Raw genomic sequence first — 17,951 nt, 5'->3', positions numbered from 1 at the left:
AAATGTACATCTTTTAATATGATAGAGATTAACACTCAACAAATACATGTAGGAGTTTGAATGCACGTTACAATTTCTCTCGTAGAAGACTTTCTTGCATAGATGGGATATACAATTTGTTGCATATAAGCTTATGCAACCTAACCTACTTTTACTTGTTTATCTTGATGTGATTGTACTATTTATTAGCCACATGAGTTCATAGGAATGTGACTATGACATGAACAACACGTCACTTTCTGTAACGATAAGAATGGTCCAAAACATCTAGGTGACTGGTAAATGTACGCTCAATATGATATTTTGACAAGCTCTATACGAGGACTCGAATTCACGGTTGCCAAAGTGGGCCGAAAACAACATATAGTGTCGCACGTAAACCCTACTGATGGCCTTTTAATTTGTAGGATTTATTATTAGGTACGATTGTTATCGTTATTATTGTTGGTTTCTACATCAAGTGCTGGTACCGCACCGATACCGTAATGAACTGAAATAGTATCGACCAAGTTCTCGTCACAACACACGAGGGAATTCCACTAATTATATATATACTAATCAATGTGGTTATGGACAGTTTCCACTTTGCATAATTATATTATACGTTCACGGATGGAAGTTATAAAACTAAACATATGCTAAAGCAGTGGTAGAGCATGCACTACTCTTTTGCTGTAAGGCTTGATAAAGCCTCCAACACCGCCTTGGGGGGCGCCAAAGGGGCTATAGAGGGGCTCATGTGAGAGGATTGGCGGATATGATCATTATTAGTATTTCACTATCTTAGATACAAAAGTTAAATTTGATCAAGGGAACAAAGGTGTACAGAAAAAAACCGGTTTGGGCTCGGCGACCCGGAAACCAACCCGGTAAAAAAACTGGGTTTTATACACCTTTACATGGGTTTGAGAACATACATGTAAATGGGCTTATTTCTTCAAACTAACTAACTAACTAGCCCATTACACACACGCTGGTTTCGGTGGTATAAACCCTAGCTTTCATCTATATCTTCTTCTTGTTACGCCTCTTGTCTCCGGGTTACTTCTTTTTGCGCCGTTTCGTCACATTTTTCAGGTTTCAACCTCAATCAATCCCTCTTACATTCATCTTTTATATTGTATCCCTATATGTTTTCTGTATATCTCATATCATATTTGTATCAATCTTTATTTCATTTCACCAATATTAATCTAAATGTCTAGTAATTCATATAATTCACACTTTAATTGTTTTAAACTAATTATCTGTTTTTATATCCTGCTGATTGTTAGTAATTTATTATTTGAAATTTTGTTAAATTTAGAGAAATTAAGGTTTTGAAATTTCACTTGTATTGTAGATCTAATATTAAGCTGCTTGTTTTTCAAATTCATAGAAATTAGGATTTTGAAATTTATAAAAAAATAGGGTTTTGAAGTTTATAAAAATTAGGGTTTTGAAATCTGCTTAAATATATAGAAATCTGTTTAAATTTAAAGATAGATCAGAATGTTTTTGGGCGCATTATAGTTATTTTTAACCTGATATAGAACTTAATTTGCTGTTTTTTAAGCTTGATAAGAATTAGTAGTTTGATTACAAATCTTTTACCTAATTGTTTTCATTATTTATAATAATTTGTTTTTAGTAACCGATGGCGGTCCCTAAGCTCGACAAGAAGATCATCAAGAAGCGCGTAAAGAAGTTCAAGAGGCCACAAAGTGATTGGAAAATATGTGTCAAGGTATCTCATCTTCATCCCGGATGTTAACGTGTTTTCACTTTTACGGTTTTACCGCATGTTTTATTTAACGTTTCGATTATTGTTTGACAGGAAAACTGGCGCAGGCCGAAGGGTATTGATTCCCGTGTGAGGAGAAAGTTTAAGGGTGTGACTCTTATGCCCAATATCGGATACGGGTCAGACAAGAAAACCCGACACTACTTGCCAAACGGTTTCAAGAAGTTTGTTGTGCACAATGCTAAAGAGCTTGAAGTTCTTATGATGCATAACAGGTACAATGTTTGTTAATCTTCATAGTAGACTAAAGGATCCGATTTGGGTTATCTCTAACGGGTTAATTGTGATTTCAGAACCTATTGTGCTGAGATTGCACACAATGTGTCTACGCGCAAAAGGAAGGAGATAGTCGAGCGTGCAGCACAGTTGGATGTTGTGGTTACCAACAAGTTGGCCAGGTTGCGTAGCCAGGAAGACGAGTAAGCGTTGTAGTTTGACGTGCGTTTTGTATTTTGAAGCGTTTAAGATTTTGATATACTTTTGGATGGTTTTAATTTTGAGTTTATGTAGTTTTGTTACAAGAAAATTGTGTTTGTTTTGTTGTTATTGAGGTGAAACTTTATCTAAGGGGTCTATGGGTTCCAGATCATGATGAGCATCTTGTCTTGTGAGGGTCCGGTTTTCGAATTTTTAATAACCGAAAATTTCGGTTCGGTTTTCGGATAATCATTTTCAATAACCGAAAATAATCGAACCGAACTGATAAGTTTTAATAGTATACCAAATCTATATATCTTTATGTTTAAGTGTTTACCCATGCTACTAAGAATTATTAATTTTATTCTTGTTTGTTAAATATTTATAATAAGATTGTCATGTTTATTTATCATTAAAATTATCCATTGTTTACAAGAACGGACAAAGTTTAATATAAAAATTAAATGGTTTTTAAAGTATTATAAAAGAAAATGTCTTAACAAAAACTTTGGAGAAACATTAAAATAGATTAGAAGGTTAGGTTTATGTGAATAATATTAATTTAAAAGACTATATATTAATTTAAATGTAAACATTTGAGAAAGATTCTCAAACTTTGAATTATACTTTTAAGTTTTAAATCTTACATAATTTGTTTCAAAAACCGAAATAACCAAAACCTAAAAAACTGAAACCAAACGGTTTTTAAAAACAAAAAACCAAACTGTGCACAACCCTAGTTGTGAGAGTAACTTTTTTCAATGAATTGTAGGTTTTTGGTGGTGAGTAATAGACAATTGTGTATGGATTTTAATGCGTAGGGTTGATTTGAGCTGTATTTTTCGTTTTCTACTTTTGTTAGAAAAGCTTGGTTGGTTATTGTGGTGGTCGACTTGTTAGAGCATTTACAACATAAGATCCTAAAATGCCTTAACGTTGATACTTGTTCGGATTGCCTCTCATAGTGAAAAACATCCCCTTTTCACTCTGTCCTCACTTGTTTTATAGTGTTTTTGCTTAAAAGCGGCTCTCTTCGATCTCTATGATCGGAAAGCAACCCAGTAACACGTCACTCATTGCCGTTTTGTATGTGACATCATTGTATAAGTTTTGCTTTTAGAACTAGTGTTGTAGATTTGTTGAGTTTGTAAGATTAAATATTTTTATATTATATTTAATCTAGTAGCCATTATAATCATTTACATTATATGGATCAAAATATATAACAATCCTATTAAATAATTAGTTGGTAATTGTTGATGGGCCTAATTACCCTTATTAACTAATTAGGGTTTCCTCCTAGGTGCATATATAAGGAGAATAATGTGGAGGTTAAAGGGTTAGACAATTTCACAAACCCTAATAGCAAATAACATCAATCGACCTCCTCTCCTAACTGATACCCTTTTCGGTTTCTTATCATCACCATCATTAGATTGCACCCTAAGGAGGAACCAGATCAAGCTGACAATCATGTCGAACCTAATGCTGCGACTACATCTGGATTCTCTGCTGGCCTGTACTGATGCAATCAAAGGTATGTTTTCATGTTTTTCATTATGCCTAAAACAGAACTGACCAACATGTGGTATCAGAGCATATGTTGATTACTCAGTTCTGTTTTCGTATCCATTATTCTGGGATTGAAATCTGGAAAACAGAAGTTTTGAAAACTCAATAAAATTCACGGCTGGTTTCGAGTCATATGTGCCGAAATCATTGTTTTTGGAAAAAGGATAATTAAAGTTCACTCGGAATCATAATGGTAAATCTTAATTGTACCGAAATCTGTTTAAAACCCTTAAAATTCAGGTTTCGGGTTCCAGAATCATGTTTTTATTTTTAGGGTTCATCATGTGTTCTTAGGAAAATTCGAAATTCCTTTATGTTTTGGAATATAATTAGAATTGTTGAATGTTTTTCCTAATTTTGATCTGTTTTGTCTAATGAGAATTTTCGAAATCTGTTAAAAGGATAAACAGATTATGATTTTCGAAATATTCTGTTAAAATTAGATCAATGTTAAAACAGGAAATTCTACCACAATTCCTAAGAATTCGAATTTTCAGTTATGATTTTACATTAACAGCTGTTACAGTCGACTCGAGACCAGGTCTCAACTCGAAATCATAAGTGTTCTCAAATATTTATAACTCGAGACAACGATTTCGACTCGAGACCATAAGTTTTCGACTCGAGACTACTGAGGTTTCAACTAAGGGCTTCAACCTTTACAACTCGAGACAAAGGTCTCGACTCGAGACCATAAGGCTGCTACTCGAGACCATAAAGCTACAACTCGAGACTACAAGGTCACAACTCGAGACCATGGTTGCGACTCGAGACCTCATAAGGAGTCGAGATCTCATAATTCACAGCAGTCGAGACCATGATTACGACTCGAGATACTGAGGTTGCGACTCGAGACCATTAATGAGTCGAGACCTCATAATGTTATAAGCTGAGTCGAGACTTGACTCGAGATCTCACTCGAGACCTCATAACTGACTCAAGATCTCATAACAGACTCGAAACCTCATTATTTTAGGCTGTTTAATGTGAACTAAGATTTAGCTCGGGGCTCCGCCCCGAACCCCATGCGGGGGCACGCTGTTCCCCTGCAACCCCAGCGAACTCATCGCGGAGTTCGATCCGCGCTAACAGGTGGTTTGCTACTAAATAATTGGTTTTTGTAATTAGTTAGTTAATTAATGAGGATCAAATAATGTTTTACAAAACCAAAATGGCTTAACTTGAATGAGCTTCTGATGTATCACTTCTGGCCAAAGCTGATTTGATGCATCTACTTATCATCCAAGTATTACGAAAGCTAGGTTAAGTGTGCATCATAAACATGAATGTCTTAATATCTGGCCAAAGCTGATTTAATTCCTTCATAGATGGCATACTTAACAAGTGCATAACTAAAGTGATTGTCTCAATTTCTGGCCAAAGCTGATTTGTTACAACCACTTTGCACACATGCTTAAATGATTACACCTCTGGCCAAAGCTGTTTTGTCTTCGTTTAAGTAGAACTTTAAGTAGTCTATTATTTTGATGTTAGTAATAGACATATCACAATCTCTTCACATAATGATCCTTATATTAATGATCCTCAATTAATTTTTTGTGATCATTTTGTCTGCCTTACTCTTAGTACCCATTATTTTACTCACTATAGTTTTCTTCTATAAATCTATATCTCATCCACTCTAATTACTAAATCTAATATGTTTTGCTTTATTTAAAGTTTCTATAAGAATTGGCTCTTAAATTAAATCCTTGATTATCTCTTAAGACACGATGATCCTATTGCTCTCTTCTGATAAAGCACTACAGAATAAAAGTAGAGCATGATGAATAGGATAAATCGAACATGATGTCTCTTATCATAATCAAGAACTCTCTAACATAAGTGCTGTCACTAAAAGGTTATTTCAGATTAAGTCTTTCCTAAGACTAATCTATAATTGTGGAATAATCACAAGAATTCCTAATATGCATGCCTTCATTTAAAGTTCTAAACTATAAGCTAAGTGGTATATGTGAATACATAATAATGTACAATACCATAACCCATAAAGTTAAGGGCTTACGCATGGAAATAAGTACATTTTTCCAGTACATTCCATACTAAGATTTTCACTTGTACAATCTGATGCCTTATAAATCAACTATAACACTCAAAAATACCAAAGTATAACGAGCGTGTTGATAAGCAACATATGTACAAAGAAATAAATGTTTGAAACTGGAAAATAAGATGTTATTCACCTTACAACTACTAAAACCTTAAGAGAGGATTGTTCTAAGGTCCATAGACAAATTACAAGTGCTAATTCCAACTTTAAGGTTCTTCAAGGGAAAATCTCACTGCATAATTATGCCATTAGACTAGACATAAGCAACGAGACTATCCATTATTCTAAAGAACAGTTGGCTAAATTAATTAGATAGTCACTTAATAATGATATTTAAGTCTGATAATTTTAATATTCCAATTAACACATGATTAGTTGACTCTAGTTTTAAGCGTTTTCTTACCAGAAGTCAACAAATAACTAACGTGAGAGTTAGCGACAAAATTAAATGTTAAGACTATAAGAACCATGATAAGCAGTCTTCTAACAACGCCTTTTGATACCTTACATATTCTGAAGATTAATCAGAATACAGTATCATTACTTAGGCTATGTTATGAAGATTGTGAGGTTTGCATAGTCAACATAAAGTCACACTTATCTTAAACTCTCATCTTATTTGTTCTAAATATCTGGATAGAAACATTCCTAAAATAAAACTAGATGATACCTTACATTTTCACAACTTTTGTTATCATGCAAATGAGAATTTGACAAAAGGAAAATGAGACTGATAAATTTCATCCATTATAACCAAAATTCATGAGAAATCATGACATGGTTGATGAGGATGATTATTCATCTAATCTCATTCTAAGTGATTTTAAATCATGACGTTACAGCCCTAAATATTACTTGGCTTAAGGAATAAGTATGGGTCCATCATAAGTCATTCATTGACATTCGTGGAACTTATTCCAAATGGAATATTCAGACATAATTCATTTATCATTTAACAGACTATCAACTTGTATCTAAATTTTATCGCATATGGCTCACGGTCTTAGAAGAAATCTATTCATATATATACTTAATAAGATTTCTATTAAATATGTCCCTAAAGTTTCTTATGATATCTGGACATTAAAGAAATCAAATAAAGTCTAACGTATATATATGATAGGTTCCCACGTCACGTAACTTATTGAAACTTCTCTTGTGGCATTCTAGAGATATTAAAGATCAGTGGGAGCATTAAGTGTCTTAATAATAACTTGCAATAGTTGCAAGAGGTGGGGAGTGAAAATTTTACATTACCTAAATTTACACCTCTTGTATAAGACACCGCTCCATCACGACACTGTTCTATCAAAACTTGTCTCATTAAAATCTAATGCTACTCTTACGAAAGTTTTATTGTTGCTTAATTGTGGGCACACTTAGATTTCTTACCTAAACTAACATAATCCTCAACAAGAGAAATCACAACGACTAACGTCATTAACTTGTTTCTCTATTAGAATTTGTTGGTCGTTAAATATTGACCCTAAGCATGCTGAGTTCCTAAAGTTTTCTAAGGTTAGTGGGAGCAGTCAAAGTCCTTATCATGATTTGTAAGGAATACAAGAGGCGGGGGGAGAGTGTCATTAAATTTCACTTCGAATTTAACTTCGAATTTAACTCCGATTACACCTCTTGTACACCATACTGCACCAACTCTTACAAACCTTAGAATGAAAATGATAGCAACCTAACCAAGAGCTAATCCATAAAGCTGAAACTTTTAAAACCCAATAATCAACTCAGGAGGTCATCTAGGTTTAAAAGCCTACTAACTTTGATGATTACATAACCTCCCTAACTGAAGTTGAAATGGATTATGGAAAAGTTTACTGATCCAATCTCTTCAAATTAAGCCATTAGTGTCAATCAATCTTCTAAATGGAATAAAACAGTTTTCTAGTAAAACTGATTTTATGTGTTCGTATAACGTTTGGGATTTGATTGAATTACCTAAGAGTGTTCATAACTAAACCAAATCCTGATATAAGCGTTAAGACACTAAGAAGCATGATTGATTGTCAAAGGTTATACTTAGGAAGAGATAAATTATCAAAGATTTCTTTGAGGATCATCACTGTTCTAGTAGCTTATAATGGTTTAAAGCTATATTAGATGAACATTAAAAACAATTTTCCCTAACAAATGGCTGACACATTTACATGTTCATTAGATAACAACCTAAAGTCTCAAACTGAAGGTTAAAGAATAGCTTGTCTATAAGCCAATAATATCCATGTATGGGTTAATGCAAACATCATAATGTGATGAAAAGCTAACGTAATTATTTTCATCAAGAATCAAGTGGATTAATGAAACTACCTCAAAATGAGTGGGAGCAACTAAGATAAACTTGTCTATATAGATGATATTCTTTTGACAAGTATATGTTACATAAGTCAAAGCATTGTTAACACAAACTTTGATATAATAGATCTCAGAGATGTCTCTTATGTAATAGATATCATAACGTACTGAGATAGACCAAATGGGACATTAGTTTCGTTCCATAAGTTTAACATTAAATGGGTCCTTACATATGTAACAATCAATATTGCTCTCCTTTAGAGGATAATAGGATAAATGAGATTATTTATTTACGCTTCATTAATTAGAAGCCTTATGTAAGTTTAAGTCTATACTCGTTTAGATATTACTCATATTGCAACACACTAGATATGTCTAGATTAATGTGTAGCATCTAATGGAGTATTACAATATCTTTAAAAGAAACGAGAGACTACAATTTAACAACCTAAGTTATAACGACATAACATGGTCACTAAATGTTGTTGGAAATTTAATCAGTGGACTCATAAGTTTATTAACTCCATATAATTAATGTTTTGAAGAATTAGTGTGATAAAGTCAGCTACCATGACTCCTTGAACAGTAACAGTTCAAGAGGTGCTGCATTAAGTTTCGATACGCAATTAATTATTCGTTTATGAACGAATTGAGGAAACTAAGTTTGTATCGAATACATTCATGATATGTCCCAGGATCCTATAAACTGAAGGGCTATTACCCATAAGTCTTATTAAGAGAGCTCATAGACGGGTATTAATTAATGGCCATGCGCAATTACATATCGTACTATGAATGACTAAGTATTAGTTAATTTTCCTCACCAGTTTGATTTTGTACGTCTCTAAGAATATGTCAAGTCGACATAATGGCATATAGACAAATAAAGTTACAAATCAAACAAAGGGCTTATGCGTATTTTGATCATGACGATTAGGTTTTAAATTAAGGCTATAGTATGATTAATGGGGGTCCTGAGTCGCATAATGATTCAACGGCTGTATTTCTCTGCTATAGTACTTGTTTAAGACTAAAATGAGTGTTAACTCCTGATCAGGCTTATCTAACACTCATAGTAAATGATTACTCGGCTAAGTGGGAGTATGTAAGATTAAATATTTTTATATTATATTTAATCTAGTAGCCATTATAATCATTTACATTATATGGATCAAAATATATAACAATCCTATTAAATAATTAGTTGGTAATTGTTGATGGGCCTAATTACCCTTATTAACTAATTAGGGTTTCCTCCTGGGTGCATATATAAGGAGAATAATGTGGAGGTTAAAGGGTTAGACAATTTCACAAACCCTAATAGCACATAACATCAATCGACCTCCTCTCCTAACCGATACCCTTTTCGGTTTCTTATCATCACCATCATTAGATTGCACCCTAAGGAGGAACCAGATCAAGCTGACAATCATGTCGAACCTAATGCTGCGACTACATCTGGATTCTCTGCTGGCCTGTACTGATGCAATCAAAGGTATGTTTTCATGTTTTTCATTATGCCTAAAACAGAACTGACCAACAGAGTTGTCTCATGCTGCCGTAATGGTTGTATAAATTTTGTTATTGTTACAAGGAAAGTGAGTAGTCTCATGCAGCTGCAATGGTTGTATAAATTTTGTTACTGTTACAAGGAAAGTGAGTAGTCTCATGCAGCTGCAATGGTTGTATAAACTTTGTTACAAGAGAAGTGAGCAATCATTTTAAACGCAATTCAGAAAGCAACCGTATAACACATTGCTCGTTGCCGTTTTGAATGACCCCATTCTGTAAGCTTATGCTGTTACAACTAGTGTCGCTGTAGGTCCCTAGACTTTAGGGCTGTAAACGAGCCGAGTTGAGCCGAGTTAGACCCAGCTTGAACTTGATTCGAGCTGGTTCGGCTCGAGCTCGAATTTTAAATCGAGCTAAGTTTTGAGGCTCTAGCTCGACTCGATAAGAATTTGAGCTAGCTCGGCTTAGCTCGAAATAACAAAGAACCGCAAAATTTACTCCTTAAAAATGAATTTCTTCATAGACTAAGGGCCATAATTGCCATTCAATTTAACCATATGGCTAAATATGCAAGTATAAACAGTTAATTCACTTTGTACATTGTCTTTACCTTCTTTTATAGGGGAGATGCTTCCTTAGTTTTTGTTTTCTAAGCGATGTGGGACAAAAAAATGAAGGGTGTAAAACTTATCGAGCTAGCTCACGATCTCACGAGCCGAGCCAGGCCAAGCTCGAGCTCGCCTCGTTTACAAACCGAGCCGAGCTGGCTCGTTTACAACCGAGCCAATTTCGAGCTTTTTCGAGCGAGTTGCGAGCCACGAGTTTTTTAAACACCTCTACTAGACTTATCTCGTGCCGCCGCAATGAGTTGTATAGACTTATCCAGATCCCAGCTTTTGGAAATGACTAATTGACTTTTTCAAAAAACTAATAACTCAATAAGTCATTTACATCTCAATCCTTAACACCCTTTTAGTATTGAATTGTTTTGCTGTTAAAAAAAATTTACATGAATTTTTTAATTTTGAAAAACTAACACGAAATAGTCACGACATGTTTCACGAATATTTTACCCTGGTTTTTTTGATTGGCCATGTAACTACATGATTTTAAAAAAGTCAGTAGTTTTTTTATACAACTATACAAGGGTGTAACAAGTGAGGAAATAGTTAAGAATATTCAACTTCTCTTCAAATTCATTTCGAGGAAATAGGTAAGAAAGCAATGTAATTAGATATTGGGGGTGAAGATACAATAGGAAGTTTATTTGGCTAAGAAGGTTAGGAATGATCTTGACCATCCATTAAGTTAATCAAGGGCTAAGATTAAATCAGCGAAATTGAAAGGAAGAAAAGAGGCCCGTGAGTTTGTTCAAGGGCATTCTAGTCAATCCAATCCAATAGTTTCTCTCTCCTCCAATTACCCCCCCCCATTTTTAAACGTTAATAACTCTTTCATACGACATTATTTTTTTATAAAAATTGCACCAAAAAAACGAGCGTTTTTTTATCTTTAAAACGAGTATACTATTGCTATATTTAAAAAAAAAATTTAAAACCCAGTTGCGTAAAACGCAATAGAAAAACCACCAGTTACGTAAAACGCAATGAAAAAAAAACCTAAAAAATGACATTTTTCTAAAACGCAATGCACCAAAAACACAAAGAAATGACTTATTTGTAAAACTCAATGGCCAGAAAACACACAGAAATGTCTTATTTGTAAAACGCAATGGCCAGAAAACACATAAAAATGTGTTTTACCTAAAACGTAATGCACAAAAAACACAAAGAAATGTCTTATTTGTAAAACGCAATGGCTAGAAAACACATAAAAAATGTTTTACCTAAAACGTAATGCACAAAAAACACAAAGAAATGTCTTATATGTAAAACGCAATGGCCATAAAACACTTAAAAATGACTCATTCTAAAACGCAATGGACTGAAAACACCTAAAAATGTGTTTTACCTAAAACGCAATGACTAAAAACACTTAAAAATGTGTCTTTTTCTAAAACGCAATAGCCAGAAACCACATAAAACTCTCTTATTTCTAAAACGCAATGGACACATAAAACTGTCTCTCACTGTGAACTGTCTGAATTGTCTACGAATTACTGTCTTCGAAATGAGCCAATTTCTGGAAAATTAATTTTTCAACCCCAGCCAGGGGCTCTGCCCCTTTGACCCCGCCAGGGGCTGCCGCCCCCGGACCCCCGCAAAGATCGTAAAACGCAATGACTGAATCAAAAACCCAGATCGTGAAAATGAAATTAAAGAATTTCTTACATGGATCGAAGCCGATTTCTTCATCAATTGACGAAATTTGAATGATAGAAACACTTATCAACGCTCGAATCGAATGAATTGAGTGATTATCTCCAAAATCACCGGAAAAACGAGATTTTTTTTATGAAATTAAACTGGGTTTTCTTCAAAAAAAAGCTGAAGAACATGTTGATCGGGTTTTGAATCATTGATTGGTGATGAAAATCGCACTATAATGTAGTGATTATTGAGATAGAAAGTGAAGAAATAGTTGAAGATGGTGGGTTTTGAAAATGGTGGGTTTTGAAGTTACTGGGTTTTGAAAAAGGAAGAAGAAGGAGTTGGATTGACTAAAATATCCTTTCTCTTTATTTTAAAATTTGCCACATGTCATAATCCTATAGCTTCATATCCTTCCTAGCGAAAATTAACTTCTTATTTGATATTTTCCCTAAATATTGGTTGTAGACATTCTTATTAATATAAAATTTGGGGTAATGTAATACTCAAATATAATAGTTCTATATTCAAATTAACTAAGTTAGGCAAGTGCTAGGAACCTAGAAACTAAGATAAAATACTATCTAATGACATTAACAATAACTGTTAGTTATTTTTATATTTATTTATAACTTTAAATCCCATATTTGAACAAGTAGGGGCGGAGCTTTATTAGAGCCAGAAGAGGTCTAGCCATTTATTTATCTTTAAAAATGTATATTTTAGCCTGTAAGTTTAAAAAAATGTTATCTCTATTTAGTTGGGCTCTTGTAGTCCAAAAGCTAAAATGATCACCACAAACTATGTTTTATACCTAGTTTGTAATGTAATAGAGTATATAACTTTTTTTAATTAAGTTATTCTACAAATACTCCTAAAAATAAGACGTGTATAAAGACATAATAGATCGCACAAGATGACACAATGTCGAGCAAAATTTAACGCGATGACGAAAAATATAACACAATGTCGACGAAAAAAGACACAATGGGTCGCAAAAAAAACACAAATATAGAAAATCTATATATATTCTAAAGTTTAGTTATATGTTCTATTTTAAAACCAAAATTTATGGTTGTTTTAAATGCATCATCCTATAAAAATCCTATTAATTGCATTTAATTTATATTAAATAAATAAGAGATAAGATAAAAAATAAAATAAAATAATTATATATCAATAATCATTAAAATTAATATCATCAATAACACATTATACTAAATAATATATTATAGATAAAGGTAGATTAGTTTAAAGTTAACTTTGATCTTAATTTGTTTTAATAATTGGTTTAAAGATAATTATTCCAAACTTATGATTATTCTATAAAATGATCTTTGACAAGGTAACCATAAATTTAAATTTCGAAGTAACTAATATATTAAAAGTAGCTCAAATATAATTCGTAATAAAAACACAACAATATATTTTCAAAGAAAACATATAATAAAAAAAATAGGTAAAGGGATCCAAATGATATCAAATATTAAGAACTTATCCATGATATTAGTATCAGAATTTAATAGATTAAGATAAAATTTAAACCGAAAGATCATAAGTATCATAAAAATATCATTAAATTAAAGTTAAAAAGTAAAGAAAAGAATTATTATTATAATATTAAAATAATAAAAATATATAAAAAACTATATATATTATTAAAATATTAAAATTACTATTTGTACCGATACCAAAAAAGACCGTACCGGTATTTTCGATACCAGTACCGGTTGACACCAAGCTTATCCCACCCCGTGATACTAAAAAATCATTAAATTAAAGTTAAACAGTAAAAAAAAGGAATTATTATTATAATATTAAAATAACTATATATATATATATATATTCTAATATATTATTAACAAGATTTTGGCTAAATTAATTAGATTATTATAAATAATAATAATAATTTACAAATAAAACAACACAATTTGCAACAAAGCAATGCATGAAACACCATATTAACATATAGTACAGTACATTAATGCTAGAACTTAATCTATACTATATTATAAAGCATTTCATAAGGATACCAACCAAATTTAAGTAATTACAATCTTTTATACTTATGGTACAACAACTTAATGATGTTAGTAAGGGGTGAAATGGTCTTTCTACATTAATATTAAAAAATAAAAAAAATAATTATCTATATCTATATCTATCTATCTATACTATATTATAAAGCATTTCATAAGGATACCAACAAAATTTAAGTAATTACAATCTTTTATACTTATGGTACAACAACTTAATGATGTTAGTAAGGGGGTGAAATGGTCTTTCTACATTAATATTAAAAAATAAAAAAATAATTAAATGAGAATATAATCACAATTAATTATAATAATACAATAATAAGTTCGGTTCTTAAATGCAATTAATAAACGAAACCTATTGGGATAAACCGCAAAAGCACTCCAAAGGTCCAATTTCAATCAATATGTAATAAATTTGACCGATTAAGGAATCTCTTATCATTGTTATAAATTCATCATTTCACTCAACATCAACTCCTTTGTCTACTATTGTGCGAGTTAGAGTCGAAAAGAAAGAGATAAGAAAGAGATAAGTTGATATGAAATTTATTTATCTTGGTGGAAAGGTGTGTTCTTTTATACCCATTTCAACATTTATTTGAAAAAACTTTGGTTTGTTTCTTAAAATATTCAAATGGGATAACAGTTTTCTTTTACATAATCTATGAGTTTATATTGATGTTTTATTATGTTTTTGGTGATTTAGTGGTTTTTTTTTTTCAAATTATAATTTTATATTACATATAAAGTATACACACAGGTTATTGGATACAAAAAGACACACACTTCATACTTCATCAAGGTACCCTTGCATGACTATAGTATCTGGAACCATTTACCAATGTATTGTTTAATTGTTCATAAATTTATAGTCTTTTTCCTTTTTGCAGCTTCATGTATATGGAGGTGTAAAAGGGTGGGTACGAGAAAAGTTATTCATTTGGAGATAGACATTTATTTGGCCTATTGGTATTTCCTTTTTTAATTTCTACTTTACTATTTTTTTTAAACATATGATGCTTTTGTGTGATTTAATTGATACTATATATAGGCAATATAGATGCAGAGGAAATATTTGAGGAGGTATTGTTTGACAGGATTGGGCAGCAAACTTTAAGGGCTCGGATGTTTTCAACCCGCGCAAAAGATTTAAATTGATTGCGTTTATCTATACTATCGTATAAAGCATTTCACAAGGGTTCCAACCAAATTTAAATAATTGCAACATATTATGCTTATAGTACAACAACTCAATGAAGTTAGTAAAGGGAATTAGTCTTTCTAAATGAGTATAAATTGATAAATACAATTAAATTGATAACTTTATAAATTAAGTATTGTTAAATACTTGATAAAGAATTAAATCATTTGACTTAGTTGAACATCATCACCTTCCTCATATTTACATTGCTTTTCCATTTCAAGTTCTCCGTAACCGATTACTTGATTGAATTTTATAATTAAGTCATTATTATTTGGTTTAGTAATTGCTAAACATCATACAAATAAGATTACAACCTTTTTTGCAATTTTATCAGATAGTTGATGAACATCATATGAAATAAAAATAATAATAATAATAATAATAATAATAATAATAATTAAATATAAAAAAACTTAATCAACGTTATTATGAATTTAATTATAACTATAAATGGTTTTAAAACTTAAAAGATGCTAACCAGTTAGAAACGAAAATTACTAAAAGGTAATTTCATGGGGTATTATTATCTATAATACCTAATAATTGCAACAATAATGATTAAATAATGAACTTAATTACAGATGGTTTAAAACTCAAAAGAATGCTCTTTGCATCTTACCTCAAGTCTCATGGAATAAGGTTCAAATGATAACCATTGCATAATTAGGAACCACTTTTTAGCCCTTGGATCGTATTTTGATGGTTGAGACCTTTAAGTGCAATATTTATATCTCTAAGATGAAGATAATGTATGGTAATGAAGATTTGGAGCAGCAAGAGGTAAAAACAGCCCGAATTTTTCCTTTTATAAATTCGATTCGATTCGTGAGTGTTAGTGTGTGTGTTTATATTGATTAGGGTTTCATCAAATGCAATGTGAGGGTTTCCAATCGGTGTTTATACAAATAATATAGAACCCAATTTTTATGTATGTGTATGTAGTGTGTAGTATGGGGTCTTGCTTACCTCATTCAAGGAATAACAATGAAAGACAGGGGTCATTGATTTCGAAAAACTCCGCCCCTTTGTTCGCCTTCTTCCTGATTTTAAGTTACGGTGAGTCAATTTCCTTTTTTCTGATTCCAATCGATTAAGAACTATACGTGATTAACCAACGAATTGTGGTAGATTTTATGTTTCTATTGCAGTATTTGGATTGAATTGACTGTTGCAATTTAATAATCGTCAGTTATAGTTCGTTTTTTGAATATAGAGAAACAGTGACTTATTTAAGGTGCTTGATTTGGGTGAATAGTAGCAATATAAACTGCTATTGTAATTTGGTGTGATATTCAATTTAATATCAGCAACCTAATCAAATTGTTCCCTAAACATAGAGTAAATGTGTTTACCAGCAAGGTAATAATATGTACTAATTTTCAATTATAAGAGACTTCTAATAAGGAAATATAGCTATTAGGTTATGTCAAGGTAAGCATAGTTTATAAAGAATATGTTGCAGAATGAAGTTAATACAACATTTTAGTAATAAATAATAAACTGCTTTCTTATCTATAAAAGGGAACAAAACCTGCAATTTGACTTTTAGATGTCAAAACTGAATTTATATGTATATGTGTATGTGTATGTAGTATAATATATATATTTAACATCTATTTTACACCATCTAAAACAATGAAAAAGAAAAAATAAAAATAAAAAAATTTGAAAACTGTGACGTCTTTTGAAGAGGGTTGAGAAACCACACGTCCATAGAATTGAAGTTTTGTGAGACCACATGTGGTGGGGCGCAAACCTCTCTCAAAGCGTCTTAAAAAACGCGGGGGAACACTGTACCCTCGGGCGTTTTGGGCCTTTTTTTGACTGGTAGTGCTACCACAAAGCGCCGAACGAGGAGTGGACTTTGGTCAAAATAACCATGGTCAAACGGCTAACTTTAAAAAAAACCGGTTTTTGTTTTAAAAATCTATACTATATTCGCACTTTCGTACCGTGTCACGCACTATCTATATCAGTCGTCGTTCCAGGAAAAAACAATAACTATTATGCATGTCGTGCATCGCACGGGTGTTCCACCTAGTACACAATAATAAATAAAAGACACAGTGATAATAAACAAAAAACTTAAAATCTACAACCTATAAATCCAAAAGTGAAAACTAAAAACCTAAAATATTACATCGTAGAGTTCGATGAGGCGGTTACAATGCCACTTGAATGAGGCCAATCGAAGTCCGTTTAATACCTTTTGTACGACTTCTTATTTTTAGGACCCTTTATATTTGATCCTGAATCATTACTATTTGGGTTGATAAGTTAATTTTTACCAACACCTCTTCAAGGGAAATGATAATTCTTTTTTTTAATCATATATATTTTATACTATCAATTAGTTAGATGATCTCATGGGTGGGGAGAACCATAAGGCACGTGTTTTTTGAGGGACACATTTAAGAAAAACCTCCTATGTAGAATACGAAAATCCCAAGCGTCCCTCTTATACCTTTGAAACCAACCTCAGAAAGAAAAAAAAAAGAAGAAGAGTAAGATCATACAATCAACATTTTTTCTAGTAGACTAGGCATAGATGTAGCAGCGCTAGTGGAGTTTGTGAAAACAAAAAAGACAGATGTATATTTTATGCACTTAGAAGGAGAAATAATGGATCCTAACTTTCAAATTTTGATTATTTTAAAAAACGTAAAAAATCACATGATGTACTTTTCTGTTATCATGTCTTAGCAGGTTACCTACAGATTACCTATTGCCAGCTCTAAGTAGAAGTACAAAACCAAAATATTGGTTTCTCATAAGT

At 31.9% G+C, this 17,951-nt stretch overlaps 1 protein-coding gene across 1 annotated transcript; it reads left to right on the top strand.

Moving 5' to 3' along the window:
• The first annotated feature begins 933 nt into the window (after positions 1–933).
• LOC110935514 (60S ribosomal protein L32-1) lies at positions 934–2,372 on the top strand. The gene is made up of 4 exons (XM_022177897.2): positions 934–1,077; positions 1,631–1,726; positions 1,817–1,998; positions 2,077–2,372. The coding sequence occupies exons 2-4, from the start codon at positions 1,637–1,639 to the stop codon at positions 2,204–2,206; spliced, it is 402 nt and encodes a 133-aa protein (XP_022033589.1). The 5' UTR covers positions 934–1,077; positions 1,631–1,636; the 3' UTR covers positions 2,207–2,372.
• The last annotated feature ends 15,579 nt before the right edge of the window (positions 2,373–17,951 follow it).

The sequence above is a fragment of the Helianthus annuus genome, chromosome 1 (assembly GCF_002127325.2).
Source record: "Helianthus annuus cultivar XRQ/B chromosome 1, HanXRQr2.0-SUNRISE, whole genome shotgun sequence".
Taxonomy (NCBI): domain Eukaryota; kingdom Viridiplantae; phylum Streptophyta; class Magnoliopsida; order Asterales; family Asteraceae; genus Helianthus; species Helianthus annuus.
Note: the sequence above shows the minus strand (reverse complement) of the source record. Positions and strands in the feature narration are given on the sequence as shown.

What these genes read in the sequence shown, in the direction of transcription:
- LOC110935514 (XM_022177897.2), top strand. Translation starts at nt 1,637, where the DNA reads ATGGCGGTCCCTAAGCTCGACAAGAAGATCATCAAGAAGCGCGTAAAG. An exon ending in ATTGGAAAATATGTGTCAAG is followed by an intron (nt 1,727 to 1,816) that starts GTATCTCATCTT and finishes ATTGTTTGACAG; the next exon opens with GAAAACTGGCGCAGGCCGAA. An exon ending in GTTCTTATGATGCATAACAG is followed by an intron (nt 1,999 to 2,076) that starts GTACAATGTTTG and finishes TTGTGATTTCAG; the next exon opens with AACCTATTGTGCTGAGATTG.